At 41.5% G+C, this 16639-nt stretch overlaps 1 protein-coding gene across 1 annotated transcript in view; it reads right to left on the bottom strand.

The window, feature by feature from the left end:
• Positions 1–4172: 4172 nt before the first annotated feature.
• The window catches only part of CLGN (calmegin), a 63594-nt gene continuing 51127 nt past the window's right edge, over positions 4173–16639 (bottom strand). Inside the window, exons 12-15 of the mRNA XM_083173361.1 lie at positions 15990–16109; positions 14373–14514; positions 11832–11932; positions 4173–5713 (exon numbers count right to left, since the gene is read on the bottom strand). Coding sequence (XP_083029487.1) covers positions 5633–5713; positions 11832–11932; positions 14373–14514; positions 15990–16109 — 444 coding nt within the window. The 3' untranslated portion in view covers positions 4173–5632. The remainder of the gene's footprint in view (positions 5714–11831; positions 11933–14372; positions 14515–15989; positions 16110–16639) is intronic.

The raw sequence follows: 16639 nt of genomic DNA, 5'->3' as shown, positions 1-16639 counted from the left end.
AAGTATTTTATTTTTACATTTTATTTGTTATACAGTTGTAGCGCCTGTCATTCTTGCAGGGGCTGGCGGGAGATTCGTCAGCCACTGGAAGGGGATGCGCTCACACGAGACACACGCACATCCCCTTCAACCGGTGCTCACACTGGTTCCCAACACCGTCACCCACCTCCCCGCTCCCCACCCTAACCCTGCCCGTCTCCCTGAAGCGGAGACGAGCAAGGTTCGTGTCCCCTACTGCCGCACGTCCCAGTCAGATGGAGCGCCGGCTCACCAGTAGGGGCGTTCCTGCCAGCACTGGCTCAGAGGCGCTCCATCTGTACATCCTAGATGAATATGATGCTGGAAGCTGCTGCATGAACTCTTTCAGCATAGATCTGATTTAAGCATACAAAAAAAAAACATCAACCATTTACGCACTGGAGGGTTGAAGTTAACTGGTTATGAAACCAAGAACTCTAAATTCTATGATCATGTAGTATTTAAATATGGTTACTGATGTCCTTCAATGTGCTTTGGGAAACAATGTATTTTTCTCTTATACCTCTTTCACACCAGAAGCAAATTCCCGGTTAAAGATTTCCAACCCAGGAATTTGCTTATAACCTGTGTTTTTCTGTGGTGTGAAAGGGTCAACATTGGTCTTAAAACACAGCACTCCGACCCTGCTCTTGAACAGGGTCGGAGTGCCGGGATTTAAGACCCTTTCACACCACAGAAAAACATGGGTATTTAAGCAAATTCCCAGGTTTAAAATCTTTAACCTGGGAATTTGCTTCTGGTGTGAATTGGAGTCAGGCTTCACCCGGCAAAATGACCAGGCACTTTAAAAACTGAACTAAACTCATTAAGCATCTTCCACTGTATATGACTACAATTGCTGTCTAGGGTTGTGACACTGTGGTCTAAAAATATACAGAATTATAAAAACATTTGTCCTTGAAACGTGTTTGCCACAGAAAATGCTACTTATTAAACAGCTGTTCGAGGTTTTTCTTGTTTGTGTTGTAGTGTGATTTCCTTTGCCCTTAAACTTGCAATGTTCTGGGAGCAGAGTACACTGTGAGGTGAATGAGTTGGATGTTATTAATTTCACCACCTGGCATCACTGGATTAGATTAGTGTGATTAAAATACTTTATAAACAGTCATTTGTATCTACCAGATTTCCTCAAAGCCTCCAACAGGGCATGTTATTGTTCCATTTCAGTGCATCATTGCAGTTGAAAACACAAATTTATAATGCATTGTAAGCTGATTGAGATCCAGATAACCATTGCTTTCATATGCAATAGCAATGTACTTGAGTTCAACAAGTTCCAGCTATATCACAGAAACATTATTAGCCACTTTTCTGGCTCATTTTCATCCCAAAAGCAGTCCGGAAATCCAGGTTTTTTTTTATTTAGAATGTGTTTTTAACGATTGTATTTGCGATTTGTGTATCACACCCCATATCATCATAGACAGCAATTGCAATTGTACCTCCCATCCCTTAGTGCAGAAAGAGGAAGTGTGCCACCTTGCTACAGTCACATCCATAGGGAAAATGCCAGGTAAGTAGTTAAATACCACATTTTGAATCTTTTGCACACTTATGTTTATCAATGCAGTATATATTTAGTCAGCGCCCTAGAAATACTCCCCACAGACCAATTGATGATCTGGCTGTCCGTATGGAAATGTTCCTCTGAAAATGGGTACCGCTTAGGAGACAGATGCTAGAGGTCCCCATCTAGCGTCTGTCAGGGAAGCACTGCATATACAGAGTTATCAGGTATTTTCCATTGCAGTGAACGGGACAGGGGCACATTGACCCAGGTTACCGTTTGCACTGCACAGTGAGCCAGATTGGTCATGTTCGACCCGGCTCGCTACCCAGGTAGAAATGCTGGGTCTCATAACCCGGGACACTTAAAATGGGTCCGTTTACACCTCCTGCAAACCAGAGTGTTTGCACCTTATATGCATTTAGGCTGGTGTAAAAAGGGTATAAGTGGAGGAACGAGCTTCACCTTTAGCATATGTAATCATGATCTCCATATGTAGTACTCATGGCAATTTCTACAACACAATTGAAATATCAATTGAATGCTTTTTTTGCTATTAATCGTATTTGTATGTTCTCCCAATGTGTTTGCATGTACACTCCAAAAACCATACTATGGGAGCAGGGGAGGGATATTCATGTGTTATTTTAGTTAGCTAAAAAAATGCTACAAATTCAGCCACTTAGTATTACATTTTGTGTGTGTTTTTCTTATTTTATTTTTTTTGTGGTGAATTGGCCTGGGCGAAAATGGAGCCAAAACCATTAAAAAATGCCCCCGCAATTTAAAAGAATTGTGATGGATAACGCAGGAGCTTGTCAGAGATTTGTTGAACAAATCTTACAAATTTACTAAGAATTGAGATTTCTAAAATTGTGCTTTTCAATGGTGAAAAAAATCAAGATTTTTCATCTGTGTTCTCTGTTTGCCTATGCGAAAAATATCTCCTACATAAAGCACGAAATAGATTAGTGAGATTCTGTGTGTAAAGGTATAGGAAATGTTAAATAAAAACAAACAGATTGGGGACACTTATACAGGTCTCTGCGGCTGTAGCATTACCCCCTCCCCAACTAGTCAGCGCTGGTAGGGATTCCCTGGGGAAGTGGGGATCCTGCAATAAAGGGGTCCCCCTCTAGATCATCCAATTGTCAGGACTGAATCCCGGTTCTATGCCCAGTTACGTTGATCTGAGGAGGGAGCATGTACTTTTTACCCGGGCCTGCCACCACCTCACCTCTTGCAGAGAGCTGTGCAGTGGGAGAGAGGAAACATCCACTCTCCACAGTAGGGATACCAATCCTGGGGCATTATATCAATCCTGGGAATCGGGATTGAACCATGCTTGATCCTGGGAATTGCTTCCCTAATTAAAAAAACAAAACTCTCCCACCCCTCCAAACCGACTGCCCTACACACAAGGTCAAACAGCCGAGAGCCAAGCGGCACAGTTTGACCTCTGACCACATCACGCTACATAGTTGCACAGACTTTCTCTGGTGGAAGGTATTTTACACTCACAATTAAAATAACGATTCTTGTTAAATGTGTTGTATGTTTTTAATGAGAAGTACTGTGCTTGCCAGTTTGGTTGATGGTATAGTTCAGTGGTTCCCAAACTGTGTGCCGTGGCACCCCGGGTGCCCTGAATTGGTGGTCCATGAGTAATTTAAATATATGCTAAATTTAAATAGGCAAAAAACAGCACTAATGGCCGCCAATCATGACACATTTGGATAAAATTAAGCTATTCTTGTCCCCAACCGCAAAGGATGGCATATAAACACAATTTACTTTACTTTATTTAATATATTTTTTCTAAATTACTGAATAAGAATTTTTTGACCTAGGGGTGCCATGAAGAAAACTCTGCAACTATAGGGTACCGCAATTTAAAAAAAAAAAAACGTTTGGGAACCTCTGGTACAGTTGGTCAACAGTGAATTCTCACTGTGACTTTCATTAGTAATCATGATTTTACACTCAGGTTTGCCATTAGTTATTCTCCATGCTGGTAAAATCTGGTCAAAACACCCGAGAATTCACTATCGACCAAACACGGCGCTTAGAAAATGTAACCCTAATAGTTTTATTGACGTGTCACAGAAAACATTATTCTGTTGTGTAAATGTGGGATATAACTTGGTAAGCTTTAGAAACAGATGTGAATGACTACTATTCTGTGTAATGTACTACGGTATGTAATATGTGTGTGCTCTATACAGATCTATTAATATACCAATAAATCTGCAGATAGATCTAGTAGAGGATATTATGGTGGCGATTAGTACAGGATTTTTATCAAATTGACATTTTGAAGTTAGGAGGAAACCTGTTCAAGTAGTGATTGCTTTAGTAGGAAAATGTTTTGTTTTATAACCAAATTGGTAATATTCATTATTTGGAAAACACTTCTGGTTTTTCATCTAATATTATTGCCGTTTTCAGGGTCAAAATGGCTGCTTAGAAAATCTAGCCCTATTACCTTTGTTTGGTCTTCTTCTGGATAAATAGAATACAGATTTATGAAAAAGAAAAGGTTCATGAATTGTACTTAGAGAGAAGTTATTAAATAAGTTAACCAGTTGAATAATTACCTCACTCTTCAAACATTGAATACAAATGATTGTATTAAATATTTATTTTAAATATCAATGTACATTTTCTCCTTATAATATTAATCATTGATGACGTTTTATTCAACAAACTATAAAAGTAATTTGGGAAAAAAATATTACATTTTGCTATACAGGGGGAGTTGTATCAATTCCTGGAAAGATATAAAGTGGAGGGGTTGCCCACAGCAACTGTCATAGATCTAGCACAGTCTTTTATATGACAGAAACTAATTGATTGCTTTGTTTTCACTCTCTCCAAGGCTTGATACATCTCACAAACAGTAATGTATCTTAGCGTACACAAATAAAACTACTTTGTCAAATGACACCGCTCAAATCACAAATACAACTATAGCAGGTCAGGTTTCTGGCAGGTATGATCATTTGAATTTCCACATATATTCCTATGAAAATATAAAAACAATTTGAACGTCTGTCCCAAAAATACCTGTTGATTAAAAAAAAAAAAAACTCCATATATGTGCATTCAGTTAATATAAGAAACCACTGTGCTTTATAACCCCCCTCGTTTGAGCGTTAAAAGTTGGTAAACAAGCTGCGTTTTAATTACCTTCTCCAATGCGCTGTTTCATTGGTACATATAGGTTTGTTGGAATGGTAACATTACTGCCTCACAGCACTGAGGTCTTGGTTTTGAATCCTTAATGGCGTGGAGTTCTTCCCGTGCATGCATGGGTTTACTCCAGTTCCACCATCAACATTCTGCCACATGTTGACCATAGTGTTATGGAAGAATACAGACTGTAAGCTCCCGTGGGGCAAGGACTGATATAAATAACCTAATAATCTCTATTAAACCCTTTGGAATATATGTGCACTATATAAATAGTTGTTAATAAATAAATAAATAAAAACTAAATACATTTTATTAACCATAAGGATGCTCCTGCATTTCACACTTAAAAGGAAGGTTCAGAGTGCAATGAGTAGGGCATAAAGGTACTTTCATACCAATGCTGAGTGTTGCCCAGCTGTCAGGGCTGTAAGTAAGGAAGTTACAGTAGAGTTGAGAAGGAGTGGAGGCGTGGCACAGACTAGAGTGGTAAGGGCACAGGAAGTTGTCCTTGTGCCCAATAGTGGCTGTTACCACTGTGCTACCGAACATATGTCTCATGTATATTAAAATTGCTCTGGGAATTAAATATTAAGGCATATTATAGATAGCAAGATTACAAACCAATTCCATCAATATGGGCTAAATATACAATACAAACAAAACATTTTACTTATCTTCGGGATGGATCTAAGGTTGCCAAAAGAACGGCATTGGATTAAATGAACAAACACTGACAAAAAAATCATGACAGAGGAAAACTTTTCCGGCAAGACAAAAAATTGGACAAAGAGGTAAAAAGTGGTTTTGTGTCAGTTTATCAAGTGTCAGCAAGCTGAGGCAGGCCAGCTGGCAATGTGGTCTCCTGTAACAGTCCTAGGCATGGTGGGGGCGCTAATCTTTCCGAACTCGTCTTTTGCGGAGTGATTTCTTCAGAATATTTCCATTGTCTGCACCTTCATCTGCCTCTTTCATCTGTCGGAGAAAGAGAATCTCTGTTATAGCATACATGTATCAAGTCATGTATCTCGTGAATTTGCCTATACAGTATAGTACGAGATAATTTGTATCTTGTGTGAATTAGTAATATACATTTCCAAGACGCCCATGCATATTTCTGTTATTCTGCCACTTCTGCCTGTCTCTGCCCGTATGTGCAGAAGTTGCAAGATGGAGACTGTTTAACGTAAACCCACTATACCAGGGCTGGGCAACACCGGCCCTCCAGATGTTGATGAACTACACATCCCAGCATGCCTTGCATCAGTTTCAGCATGGCCACATAGCAAAACGAATGCAAAGCATCCTGGGATGTGTAGTTCATCAACATCTGGAGGGCCGGTGTTGCCCAGCCCTGCACTATACTGAGGGGTTGTTTGCACAATTGCACACCATACAGACTGTAGAAAAGATGCATATAAGCATGGGAATGCCATGTTGTTTGCTGGTTGTCATGGCAGGTGTAAATAACTGATGGTGAACATTGCTCTCACTACTGCTTGCGACTGGCTGTTTGCTAACATTCTGATGCCTATGCTACTGTTGCTGAGCATACGGTATTGAAATCTCTACAGTATTGGTTCAAACGTTCATTTCTGCCCACATTGTGACCAAACTCTATCTGCACAAAAGCAGTTAATGTGCTAATCACATCCCTGTCTGTTCATAGCCTGTAAATATACGGTTATGTTCATGCAAATTTATCCCAAGCAGATAGCTAGCTGGAATCTATGGAGTATCCATGTATTTTCCAATTGGGCCCTTCAATCCTTTCTCACAGCAAACTGGGTCTGCGATTTACATGTGTAATCCTATTACAAACTCAGTGACTCTTTCTGAGCAGGTAAAGAGGTATTTACCATGTAAAAATTTTGTTACACAGTGGAGAACATCTGGTGCACCCATCCTAAAAACTACTGTGCACAATCATGTTTATAAAGCCTAATTTGGCCACTAAAGTCGGTTTACAGGTGAATTTCTCTGAAAAGCTCATTATTGAGATGGGACCGGTTGGTGGAGGTGTTGTATTGATGTGAGAGGTAGTTTTCAACCTACCAATAAGAGGTAAAAAGTGTTTATCCCAACTATTTACAAATGTGTTTAATATTTTTATGTACCTAAAATGTTGGAAACGCTTTTTATTAAAGGTGGATTATATAATAGCAAGTGCAAATATCATCTTTATAGAATCCTCCAGTACTTTCCTTATGGCCACTCAAGAAAACATCTAGGTTTTATAATCATCTGAGGACTTGTATTCTATCCAAGGTAGCTACCTATTGGAGTAGTTGGAAGGCCTATTTAGAGAGGTGTGTAACATAAAGTACTCAATCTTGGTAAACCAACCTTTATGCAAGGGAGGATTAGTGAATTTCCAATGGACTGGGATGACCGAGTGAGCTGCAAAACAAAGGTGACTAAGTAGAGATTGTTTATATTCTCATAATGGGGTGTGGGAATGATTGAGTAGCCAGGACACTGAGTTTATGCTTATAGGAATACCCAGAATGTGTTGTGATGTCCCAATCATTTAAGACCAAAATTCTGACAATCCTACCAAACAGGACTCAGTGTCCTTAGAGCGGATAGCCATATCCAACAGGAATAAGAGATTGTTGGGAACATCAAGTGGACTAGAGAAGGATGTCTATACCAGAGTGCCAGGATCTTATACTGTGTTTCTTTTATTGTAGTACAGATAGAGCTCGAGGGCGCTTTCAGAAAATTATGTTGCCAATCAGAGTCTGAGAGAGTAATACCCAAGTCTCTTTCTCAGGTTTTAGCCCAGGGTGGTATAGGGGAATCCAGATTAGTCAATAATAGTTGGTATAGTATAGGTGAGATATGGTGAGAACAGGGGGTGGGACAGACACAAAGTTTCTCAATTAGGGTAAGGTCTCTCTTGGCTGAAACCATCCCATTGTCTGTAGGGAGAAAGTGGCATAGTTGTAAAAATTTCCATAAATTGTATAGTGGAACGGCCCATTTCTTGTGTATTTCTGAAAATCAACACCAAGTTTTAAGTCAAAGATCAACACCAGTTTGCCTATTATGAAGAATCCTTCAAAAGTCTGAGAAGGGAAATGTGATGGTCATAAAGCAGCCTTTAAGGACAATCCATAGTTTGAGCCCTGTACACGTCGGTTTTTGTTGTGTACATGGCGATAAATTGCTAGGAGCGCGCTCCCACAGCCGGGCCCTTAAGTCAAAACTGAAAAGTCTTTTAAAAAATGGTACACTGCGATATATCGCTGAGCAATAAGAAGACAAAATCGCTCAGCTACCATATTGCACCATGTGTAAACACCATTAGGTTCCTTATTCCTGGTCCACTCATTAACTCAATTATAATGGATAGCATGGTAATCATTTTTAAAGTCAGGAAGTTGTAGACCTCACATATGTTTGGGGCTTGAGAGGAAGGCACGTCTAATCCTAGGTCTTTATCCCGCCCAAAAGAGGTAATAGTGCAAAATCAGTTTTCACATATTAATATGTGTGTATTCATCTTTATCTTTTTTTTCCCTAGCCAGGATAGCTGCTTTAATGTCCATCAGTTGTAGTCTAATTTGATAGTAGAAGGGGACAAAAGTTGGTTTAAATAGATGAGACAGATTTCCGGTAAGCTTAACCGAGATAGGTAATATGGGAAGAGTACCAGGGGAAACCATTTGAAGTCCTGATATTGTAAAATTAGGGGCAGAAATATCCAAACTTAAAGATGTTGAAAATAAGTATTCTTAAAATTTAGATAGTTTCTCTCTAAATTCTAATATTGAGGGCCAGATGTGTCAAGCCTCAAAAGTGATAAAGTGGAGAGTGATCAACAATAAGCCAATCAGCTCTTACCTGTCATTTTTCAAACAGCCTGTACGCTGGCAGTTATCTGATTGGCTGGCTGTTTATCACTCTCCATTTTATCACATTTTGAAACTTGATGCCTTTGGTCTGTAATGAGGCAATGATGTTGGTTTGGGAGATGATTGCGAACAGGTCATCAGCGAATAATTCCCGTTTATGGTCAACACTGCTGATAGTAAGCCCAGAAATATTAGGATTAGCTCTTATCTAGCTACTGCTACAATACAGTACACAAATAAGGGTGGACAGTGGACATCCCAGTGGACATCCTTTCCTAGTCATTTTAGTGGTTATCATGAGCAACAACTGAACCCTGTCTGTATGATTTCAGTTATTGCCACATGATTAGCTGATTAGATCTACACCATAACAAGAAAGTGAACCTAATAAATTGTCCTTTAAAAGGTGCCCATACACTAGAAGGATTTTTTTGCCGATTTTCGATAAATCGGGTGATATTGGTCCGATGCACGCTCCCGTGGATCTTTTGCTAAATCTTCTTATCTTTCATGCAGCATGTAAGATCAGAAGATTTAACAAAAGATTCATAGGAATGCACATAGGATCTTAAGAAAAACCTTTGGTAAAGATGTGCGCTTGCCTGAAATCTTTTATGCAGAACAGACAAAAGATTTGAAGGCTAATTTATGCACAGATCTTTCTAGTATGTGGGCACTTTAAAGGCCCCCATACACTAGCCGATTTTGGTCAGATTTCAGCCAGATCAGTCGGATCTGGCCGAAATCGGACCAAAATCGGCTAGTTTTGATGTCCCCTCAGATCCGATGCGCGGTCCCATGCGCATCGGATCTGCGTCAGGTGGTCGGACCTGCTGCACGTCCGACCACCCGACTTGGGACCTAGTGGGGCGGCGAGGCGGTAGAGGGAGCAGGGGGGGCTGGGGACGCTGCGGGGGACACAGGCGGCATAGAGCCGGGCAGGGGGAGCCGGCGGGAGCTGTTAGTATTGAATAAAAAAAAAAAAGCCCATACAATGCATGGGCGGCCTGTGATTGGCTGAGCGCTCTCTCAGCCAGTCAGCAATTGGCTGAGAGAGCGCTCAGCCAATCACAGGCTGCCCATTCATTGTATAGGCTTTTTTTTTCTAGCACTGACAGCTCCCGCCGGCTCCCCCTGCCCGGCTCTATGCCGCCTGTGTCCCCCGCAGCGTCCCCAGCCCCCCCTGCTCCCTCTACCGCCTCGCCGCACAGACGCTGTCCCCAGCAGCGTCCCCAGCCCCCCCCTGCTCCCTCTACCGCCTCGCCGCACAGACGTGTCCCCCGCAGCGTCCCCACCCCCCCCTGCTCCCTCTACCGCCTCGCCGCACAGACGCTGTCCCCCGCAGTGTCCCCAGCAGCGGGGAACACAGACGTGTCCCCCGCAGCATCCCCTGCTCCCACCAGCTCCCACCTCTGTAGCCCCCCCCCCCCTGCTCCCCGGGTTTTTTACATGTGATAAATCGAGACAATTTATCACATGTAAAAAATGGCACATCAAGTGCCAATCTAATCAAGCTCCCCCCGGGGAGCAGCCGGGGAAGCTCAGGGGGAAGTCAGGGGCGACTTGTCCTAAGGACAAGTCGCCCTAGTGTATGGGGGCCTTAAGGGTTTATCTTGCTGATGTTACAGAACCAGATTAGATAAGAATGACAAATGACCAGTTTTACATTACATTCTGTTTATAAAGACAAACTGATGGATTTATTATCATGCATTTGGAAAGCTGATAACTTACCGTAAATTAAATAATGGGTGAAATTTTATAGGATGAGATTCCGAAAGTGAGAGATTTGGTAAGAAATATCCAGGTTTTTTAAAGCGGCAATTATTTACACTTCAAAATCAAACTGGGTTTGCAGTGTAAAGGATTGAGCAATTTATTTCAAGAAGAAATGAAGAAAAAAGAATTGTCACTGGTGTGGTGCACCTTATCAAAAAAAAATCAAACAATAAAATGTAACCTTTCATTCATTATTTAGGAACTAGTGAAATATAAAAACACACATATAACACAGTGGAGGTGACGGACAAAAGGTAGAATAAGTATGTTAAAAAGACGGTGGCTTCTTGGCAACGCACTGGTAATTGTTCAGATTCAAAGTATTGTGTTATATTGTATAATGCCACAGGTTCTGATATTTTTGGCACTGGGAAAGGAATTTTCCTGTGCATAAATTTCTATCAAGTGGTTTAACTGCCATTTTCGTGTCCACAAAAGTGGAAACAGATACAATGTTTGGTAGGTAATTACAATTCTTGTATCAATAAAGTATCTGAGAGACAGTAACAATTATAGCAGCCTCAGGACTGCAGGGAATATAGTCACTTAATGTCCTGAAATCACCTACTCATCAGGGACCCGGTTACACACCAACCAACTCCCAATTTCATGTATTCGGAAATGTATGCGGAGTGGTTGTGTTTTTAGTGGTACAAATTCCACACTTGGAGTATAATGGGTATTGAGAGCGATTTAGGTCAAGGCCATATGTCTATAAGGATGTGTTGCTCAGCAGGGAAGCGTGGTACGGCTCAGAATGAATATAAGATTTCTCCTAATAATTTCAGCACCGTGACTGTATGTTAAAGTTTCATGAGCTCTAGTACACACTTAGAAACACTGCCTTGAGCAAGCACTAAAATTATTGTGACTCAGCGGGTATACTTAATTTTAATGGTATCAGCACTGTGGCTGTATGGATTGAGTCTCAATAATAGTGCTAGAATGTTTCCTGGACAGACATCTTATATTGTAACAATGTCTGTGCCAGACTGCTATAGTGACTAATATTGCACTGCTGAGGTTGCTATCTTTCAGCAGGCGCGTGAAAAATACCCCTGTCTCTCAGTGTAAAAGATTGCCGATTTCAAAAACCTGGAGATTTCTTACCAAATCTCTCACTTTCTGAATCTCTCATCCTATTAAATATCCACCAAAAAAGTAGTATTTATTTAGTTCTGAATGGAAAGACAGTACACACTGAACTGTTTGACTTGTCAGAACAAAACATAAAAAAAAGCTAAATATTTATTATGCATACATATTTATCACTTACAAATATGGGGCAACCAAATGTAATATTAATGTTATACAAGCCAACATAAATGTACTAGTACAATAGGTAAGTATATTATTATGCGTAAATCTAATTTAATTATTTTCTAACAGGCATTATTATTATGTTATTATTTTAGAAAGGAGGCATAATGTATTAAAATAATATGAGCAGTTACCTCATCATCTGAAGATGGCATCATAGCACTAGCCTCGTCATCTTCTTGACTGAATTCCTCATCTTCCACTTCATCTTCAGCCTCTTCATCATCCCCACTCTCTGAAAAGGACAAACATATGAGTACTGGTTTTGGAAAATTTGACAAGACATGGTCGTGGTCCCCTTTTAAACCTATTTTACTAAAGCCGCAAAGGAGCTGCAGGACCGACTGCCTTTCCCTCACCGTGTGAGATCTACACGATCTCGTCTCCAGCCTGGAAGCCGGGACCACGGCTGCAGTAGCTGGCCGGGACTTCAGTGCAGATCTCACCGCACCGCAAAATAAAGTGAGGAAGGAGTGTGGATTAACGCTTCCCACCCTGGATTACAATTAACGGAACTGAACTAACAACCAATTTACACCGGACCTCTTGTGAGTGACTTTAACTTTTTTAATATATTTTTTACACCAATCCCCCCCCCCCCCTTTTTTTTCATTAAAAGACTTTTAAAATACAAGTGATCAATACAATAAATAATAAATCTGTTATAGAAATATTTAAAACACTGGATTGGTTCATTGTTTTTTCCAAAGCATCTAAATCATAAGCGCCTGTGTGATATATCTCTCCAAATCCCCTTTCCCTGGCAAAAGATATTGGCATCCACCATAGGAAGGCCACTCCAGGGATTGGAGTATGGATTGTTGGCGCAGGGAGAGTGGGCGTGGAGAGCAGTGAGAAATGGTGTAGAAAGCACCAAGGGAGGTCTGTGTAGAGAGCAGTGAGGAAGGATGGGAGTAAGGAGCAGTGAAGGGGGGTGGGAGTAGGTCGCAGTGAATAAGAGTGCAGTAAACAGGAAGAGAAGGAAGTAGAGAGCAGTGAGGGTGGGTGTGTGGGGAAAAACAGACAGGATGGAGGTAGGGAGAGTGTACTTACTAGGTGGGCAGCCATAGAGACACAGACAGTGCCAGCAGCATTTCAAATGTAGCACAGACCACCAGCATATTGGAGCTGGCAGATCAGCACCGAATCAGGAGCCGCTGCTGCAGGTGCTTCCCTGATAGGCATCAAATCTGGTGGCCCCGCAACCTAACGGCCTGCACTGCATTTGAAACTGTGCTGGCCCTATCTGTGTGTCTACGGCCACCTACCTGCGCATCATATACCAGGCTGCCATCAAGGCTGCACAAATGTAACTTGTACAGAGCGAGTTAGATTTGTTTTTCAAATGCGGCAATCATTTACACTGAAAACCAGGTTGATTTTGCCATGTAATTGATGTTGCTTTTTAAAAAAAACAATAAAACTCTCCCAAAATCTCTCACTCTCTGAAACTCTCACCCTATTACATTTGGCCCTAGATGTGACTGTGTCTTATGATGAGTATACAGAATTGTTTGCTATTGCGTCTAATGGTACACCATGTGATGTTATATCAATATTTTACAAATATAGTGTGCTGGCTTGCTTGAGGAAATACGTCCTACATCGTTTATATAAATAAACACCCATACACTTGCCATTCCCAGGTTGGGGTGCAATACTTGTAACCACATTGCTTAAATAATTAAGCCTTTGAGTGCCATTGTTGCTGTGAGAGATGTGCAAAATATCCATTAAAAATGCCAGGGTCGAAGCCAAGGAATATGAATCACTTTAGTCATTGCCGGCAAATGACCTGATGTCGCTTAATTGAAGTATTGTTAAACATTGCGCCCAAAACAAGAACAGTCCCTGTGAGCGAGGCTATTATTTTTAGCAGATATTTTGCACACTTCTCACAGCAACAGTTGGCACTCAAAGGGTTAAAAAAAACTGAGCACTCTCCATAGTAAACTCACTCACCTTAATACATAAACATTTAAATAAATCATGGGGTTTTAGTTCATGTCAACCTAATTCTGTCGACCTAGTGACCGTATCCCGGAAGCGATGCGTGGGCCCTTCTGAGCGGTGTCTTTTAAAAATTTGACGGGTGTGTGTATAAGTCTTAAGTAACCTTATAATTACAATATATTCAATTCCAATCACAATTAGTGTAAACTATGACGACATTCAAATGATATTTCTCTGCTTCCATAATGACTCCTTTCTTGCATCCCCTATTTCTGAATGACTACCATCTCCTGTTCCACTAGAATGTAGCAGCAACCCTAAGAGTGACATGCATTACTAATTTCACAAACACAATACTGCTCGCCAATAAACCAATTCCAATGAGATGTTAAGATTTGTTACTGTATTATTGAGCACTTGCCTTAGAATATGGAAGACTATCACAGCACCTGTGCAGAGCACCACTGCTTCATAGTGGCAGTGCTCACCCCCCGGCTCTCGGAGTTGACCCGCATCGGATATGATACATTGTGGGTGCTAAAAAGCTCCCACGATGTGTGGGATTTATCTTATGTGCGGCACATAAGATATCGGTCTCCAATCAAATGTCAAACAAATTCGATTTGGGCCGATGTCCTGTCAAGATTTGGTAAAATTGTACCAAATCGAACTATATGGGGGCCTTTACTCTTTCCAAGTAAGTGATCCCAACGTCAGCTCACCTTTACCAGATACTGCTTGTCCCCGGTGATCTTCAGGACCATCCAAGTTCTCCTTCTTTAAATTGTTCCGTTCAAAATCGGCTTCATCCGACTCTAGAAAATCATTCATAGTAAAATCTGCATCTTCTTCTTCTTCAATTTTCTAAATATAACAGGAAATGGATAATTTTTGAATGATTACAATTTTTCTTTTGCTACATTTAGTATCGATGTCCTGATTAAGGCCCTTATTCTGATTGACGCGGACTTTACCGCGTACTTACGGATCGCGTCTTTACGGCGTCTGCGCATGCGTGGAGAACGCTACGCGCATGTGCCACGCCTTTACTCGGTACCAGTTCGGGCAAATCCCGTCCAAAACTGTTCACCGCTATCAGTCGGGAAATAGGGGCGTATTATGGGCGTCATGCGGAATGACACATGGGCGTAGTTTCAAAGTGGGCAAAACGGGGCGGAAACATGGGCGGACACGGGGGAGTACACTTATGTTGGGGGGCGTACATTCGGAAACCACTCCGAATGCACGCGATCAAAAAGGGCAGAAATGTGCGGTGTCCACAAGTGTACTATTGCTTTGCGGACACCACTCGTTCATGCGGTAGGCGAACGTACGCCTAATGACTACAACCATTAACACCTGAACCCAATAGAATCTACTCCTTTACTCATTACTCACTAATAGGCCGCTTGTCAGTGCTTTAATTGAAACCATTGCTGCTTCAAGGAAACCTTAGTAATCCCCCACATATGCTGTACTTGTCCCACACTTAAAAACTGCTAACAATGGACATGACTGAATATTAATACTATCAATACACATGTGTATTAGACATGTATAATAAGTGGGTCATGTGATGTATTGCAGAAGATACTTCATAGTGGGTTGTTTGGCGTAAATACTCCGCTTACGGGCGGTAGCACCGCTTGGCTCCCGTTCGGATGCGGTATTTCCGAGCATACTCTGTAATACTCTGTAATACCGTGCAGAATCGGAGTGTTTCTCCCGCACACGCATGGTTTGTATGTCGTCCGTAAACACGCCCTGTTCTTAAAGAGTGAGTCCGTCCGAATGCGGAGGACCCGTGGGCGTTTCTACGGACGATGGCCGCATGCGGCAAAACACCGTGGCGTGCGGACCGCTCCGTAAGAATGCGGGAATATCCGCACCAACCAGAATAAGGGCCTAAGTGATTGGTGACTTAAGCTGGGTACACACTTGAGCGACAAGCATTCGCTTATATTGGATTGCGCATACATACTGGAGCAATGTTAATGAAGGATGGAGCGATCATGTTCTGTACTTCATTAGCATACTACAGGTTTCTACCAATATCGTAAGGTTTGATGTGCAGCATATCAAAGCTTACGATGTTTAATGCAACTGCTGGAGCGCAAACATTGAGCATACACACTGCGATGTAGGTGATATGAAATGGCATATCGGCCTGACATCGCTACAGTGTGTACCTGGCTATAGAGTTGTGTAATTAGGGCCTCTGGAATTTTCTGTAATTTCTACTTCAATTTTTAAGTGTATATTAGGCCATATATTTCTTCTAATATCGGTAAACATATTTTATAAACTATATTTTATAAAAGAGTGTGGCTTTGCCTTACCTTTCTGGGCCAGCAGAACAGGACCAGTAAACCCATAGGCAGGGCTGCTGTCAGCAGGTACAAGCCCCAGAGCCACGGTCTCTCGTCAGCAGCACTCAGGAGTTGATTAATCATGCCTGGCTGAGAGAAACCAGAAACCATGAACTAGAACTCACACAAGCATCTTCAAGCAATTGCATTAGATGAAAACAGCTGAACTGACTTGACCCTATTACACCAGACTAAAATATGAAGCTGGTTTCATCCTAGGGCTTTATATCATTGCTTCATGTTGGTATCACTGATCTGTCACCATATATTAATATTTAGGAAGCCAATATTATATAAAAAGCTACCCAATAAATCAGGCCATCCCCGTCTTGCTTTGCTCTCACTAGATACTATTTCTGCTGTCACATCTATGCCAAACAATCTCACCTTACAACACGCATTTCATTATTGTTCAGTTTAGAATATTAAGCTCCTCGCTGAACAGACATGAAGGCTCCCAGTATCATGGAAGCCAAGACATACCCATCTTTTTGTAGGAGATATATGTGATTTGACCTAAAATAATAGCCTGCAACACTTACAGGGCCTTATTCGGGTCCGTTCATTTGGACCCCTTTGTCCGCAAGGGGTCCTGATGGTGGGCGTATGCACATGCACAG

This window comes from Crinia signifera, chromosome 1 (assembly GCF_055691185.1).
Source record: "Crinia signifera chromosome 1, ASM5569118v1, whole genome shotgun sequence".
NCBI classification, from domain to species: Eukaryota; Metazoa; Chordata; class Amphibia; order Anura; family Myobatrachidae; genus Crinia; species Crinia signifera.
The sequence above is the reverse complement of the archived record's forward strand: the minus strand, read 5'-3'. Positions and strand labels throughout refer to the sequence as shown.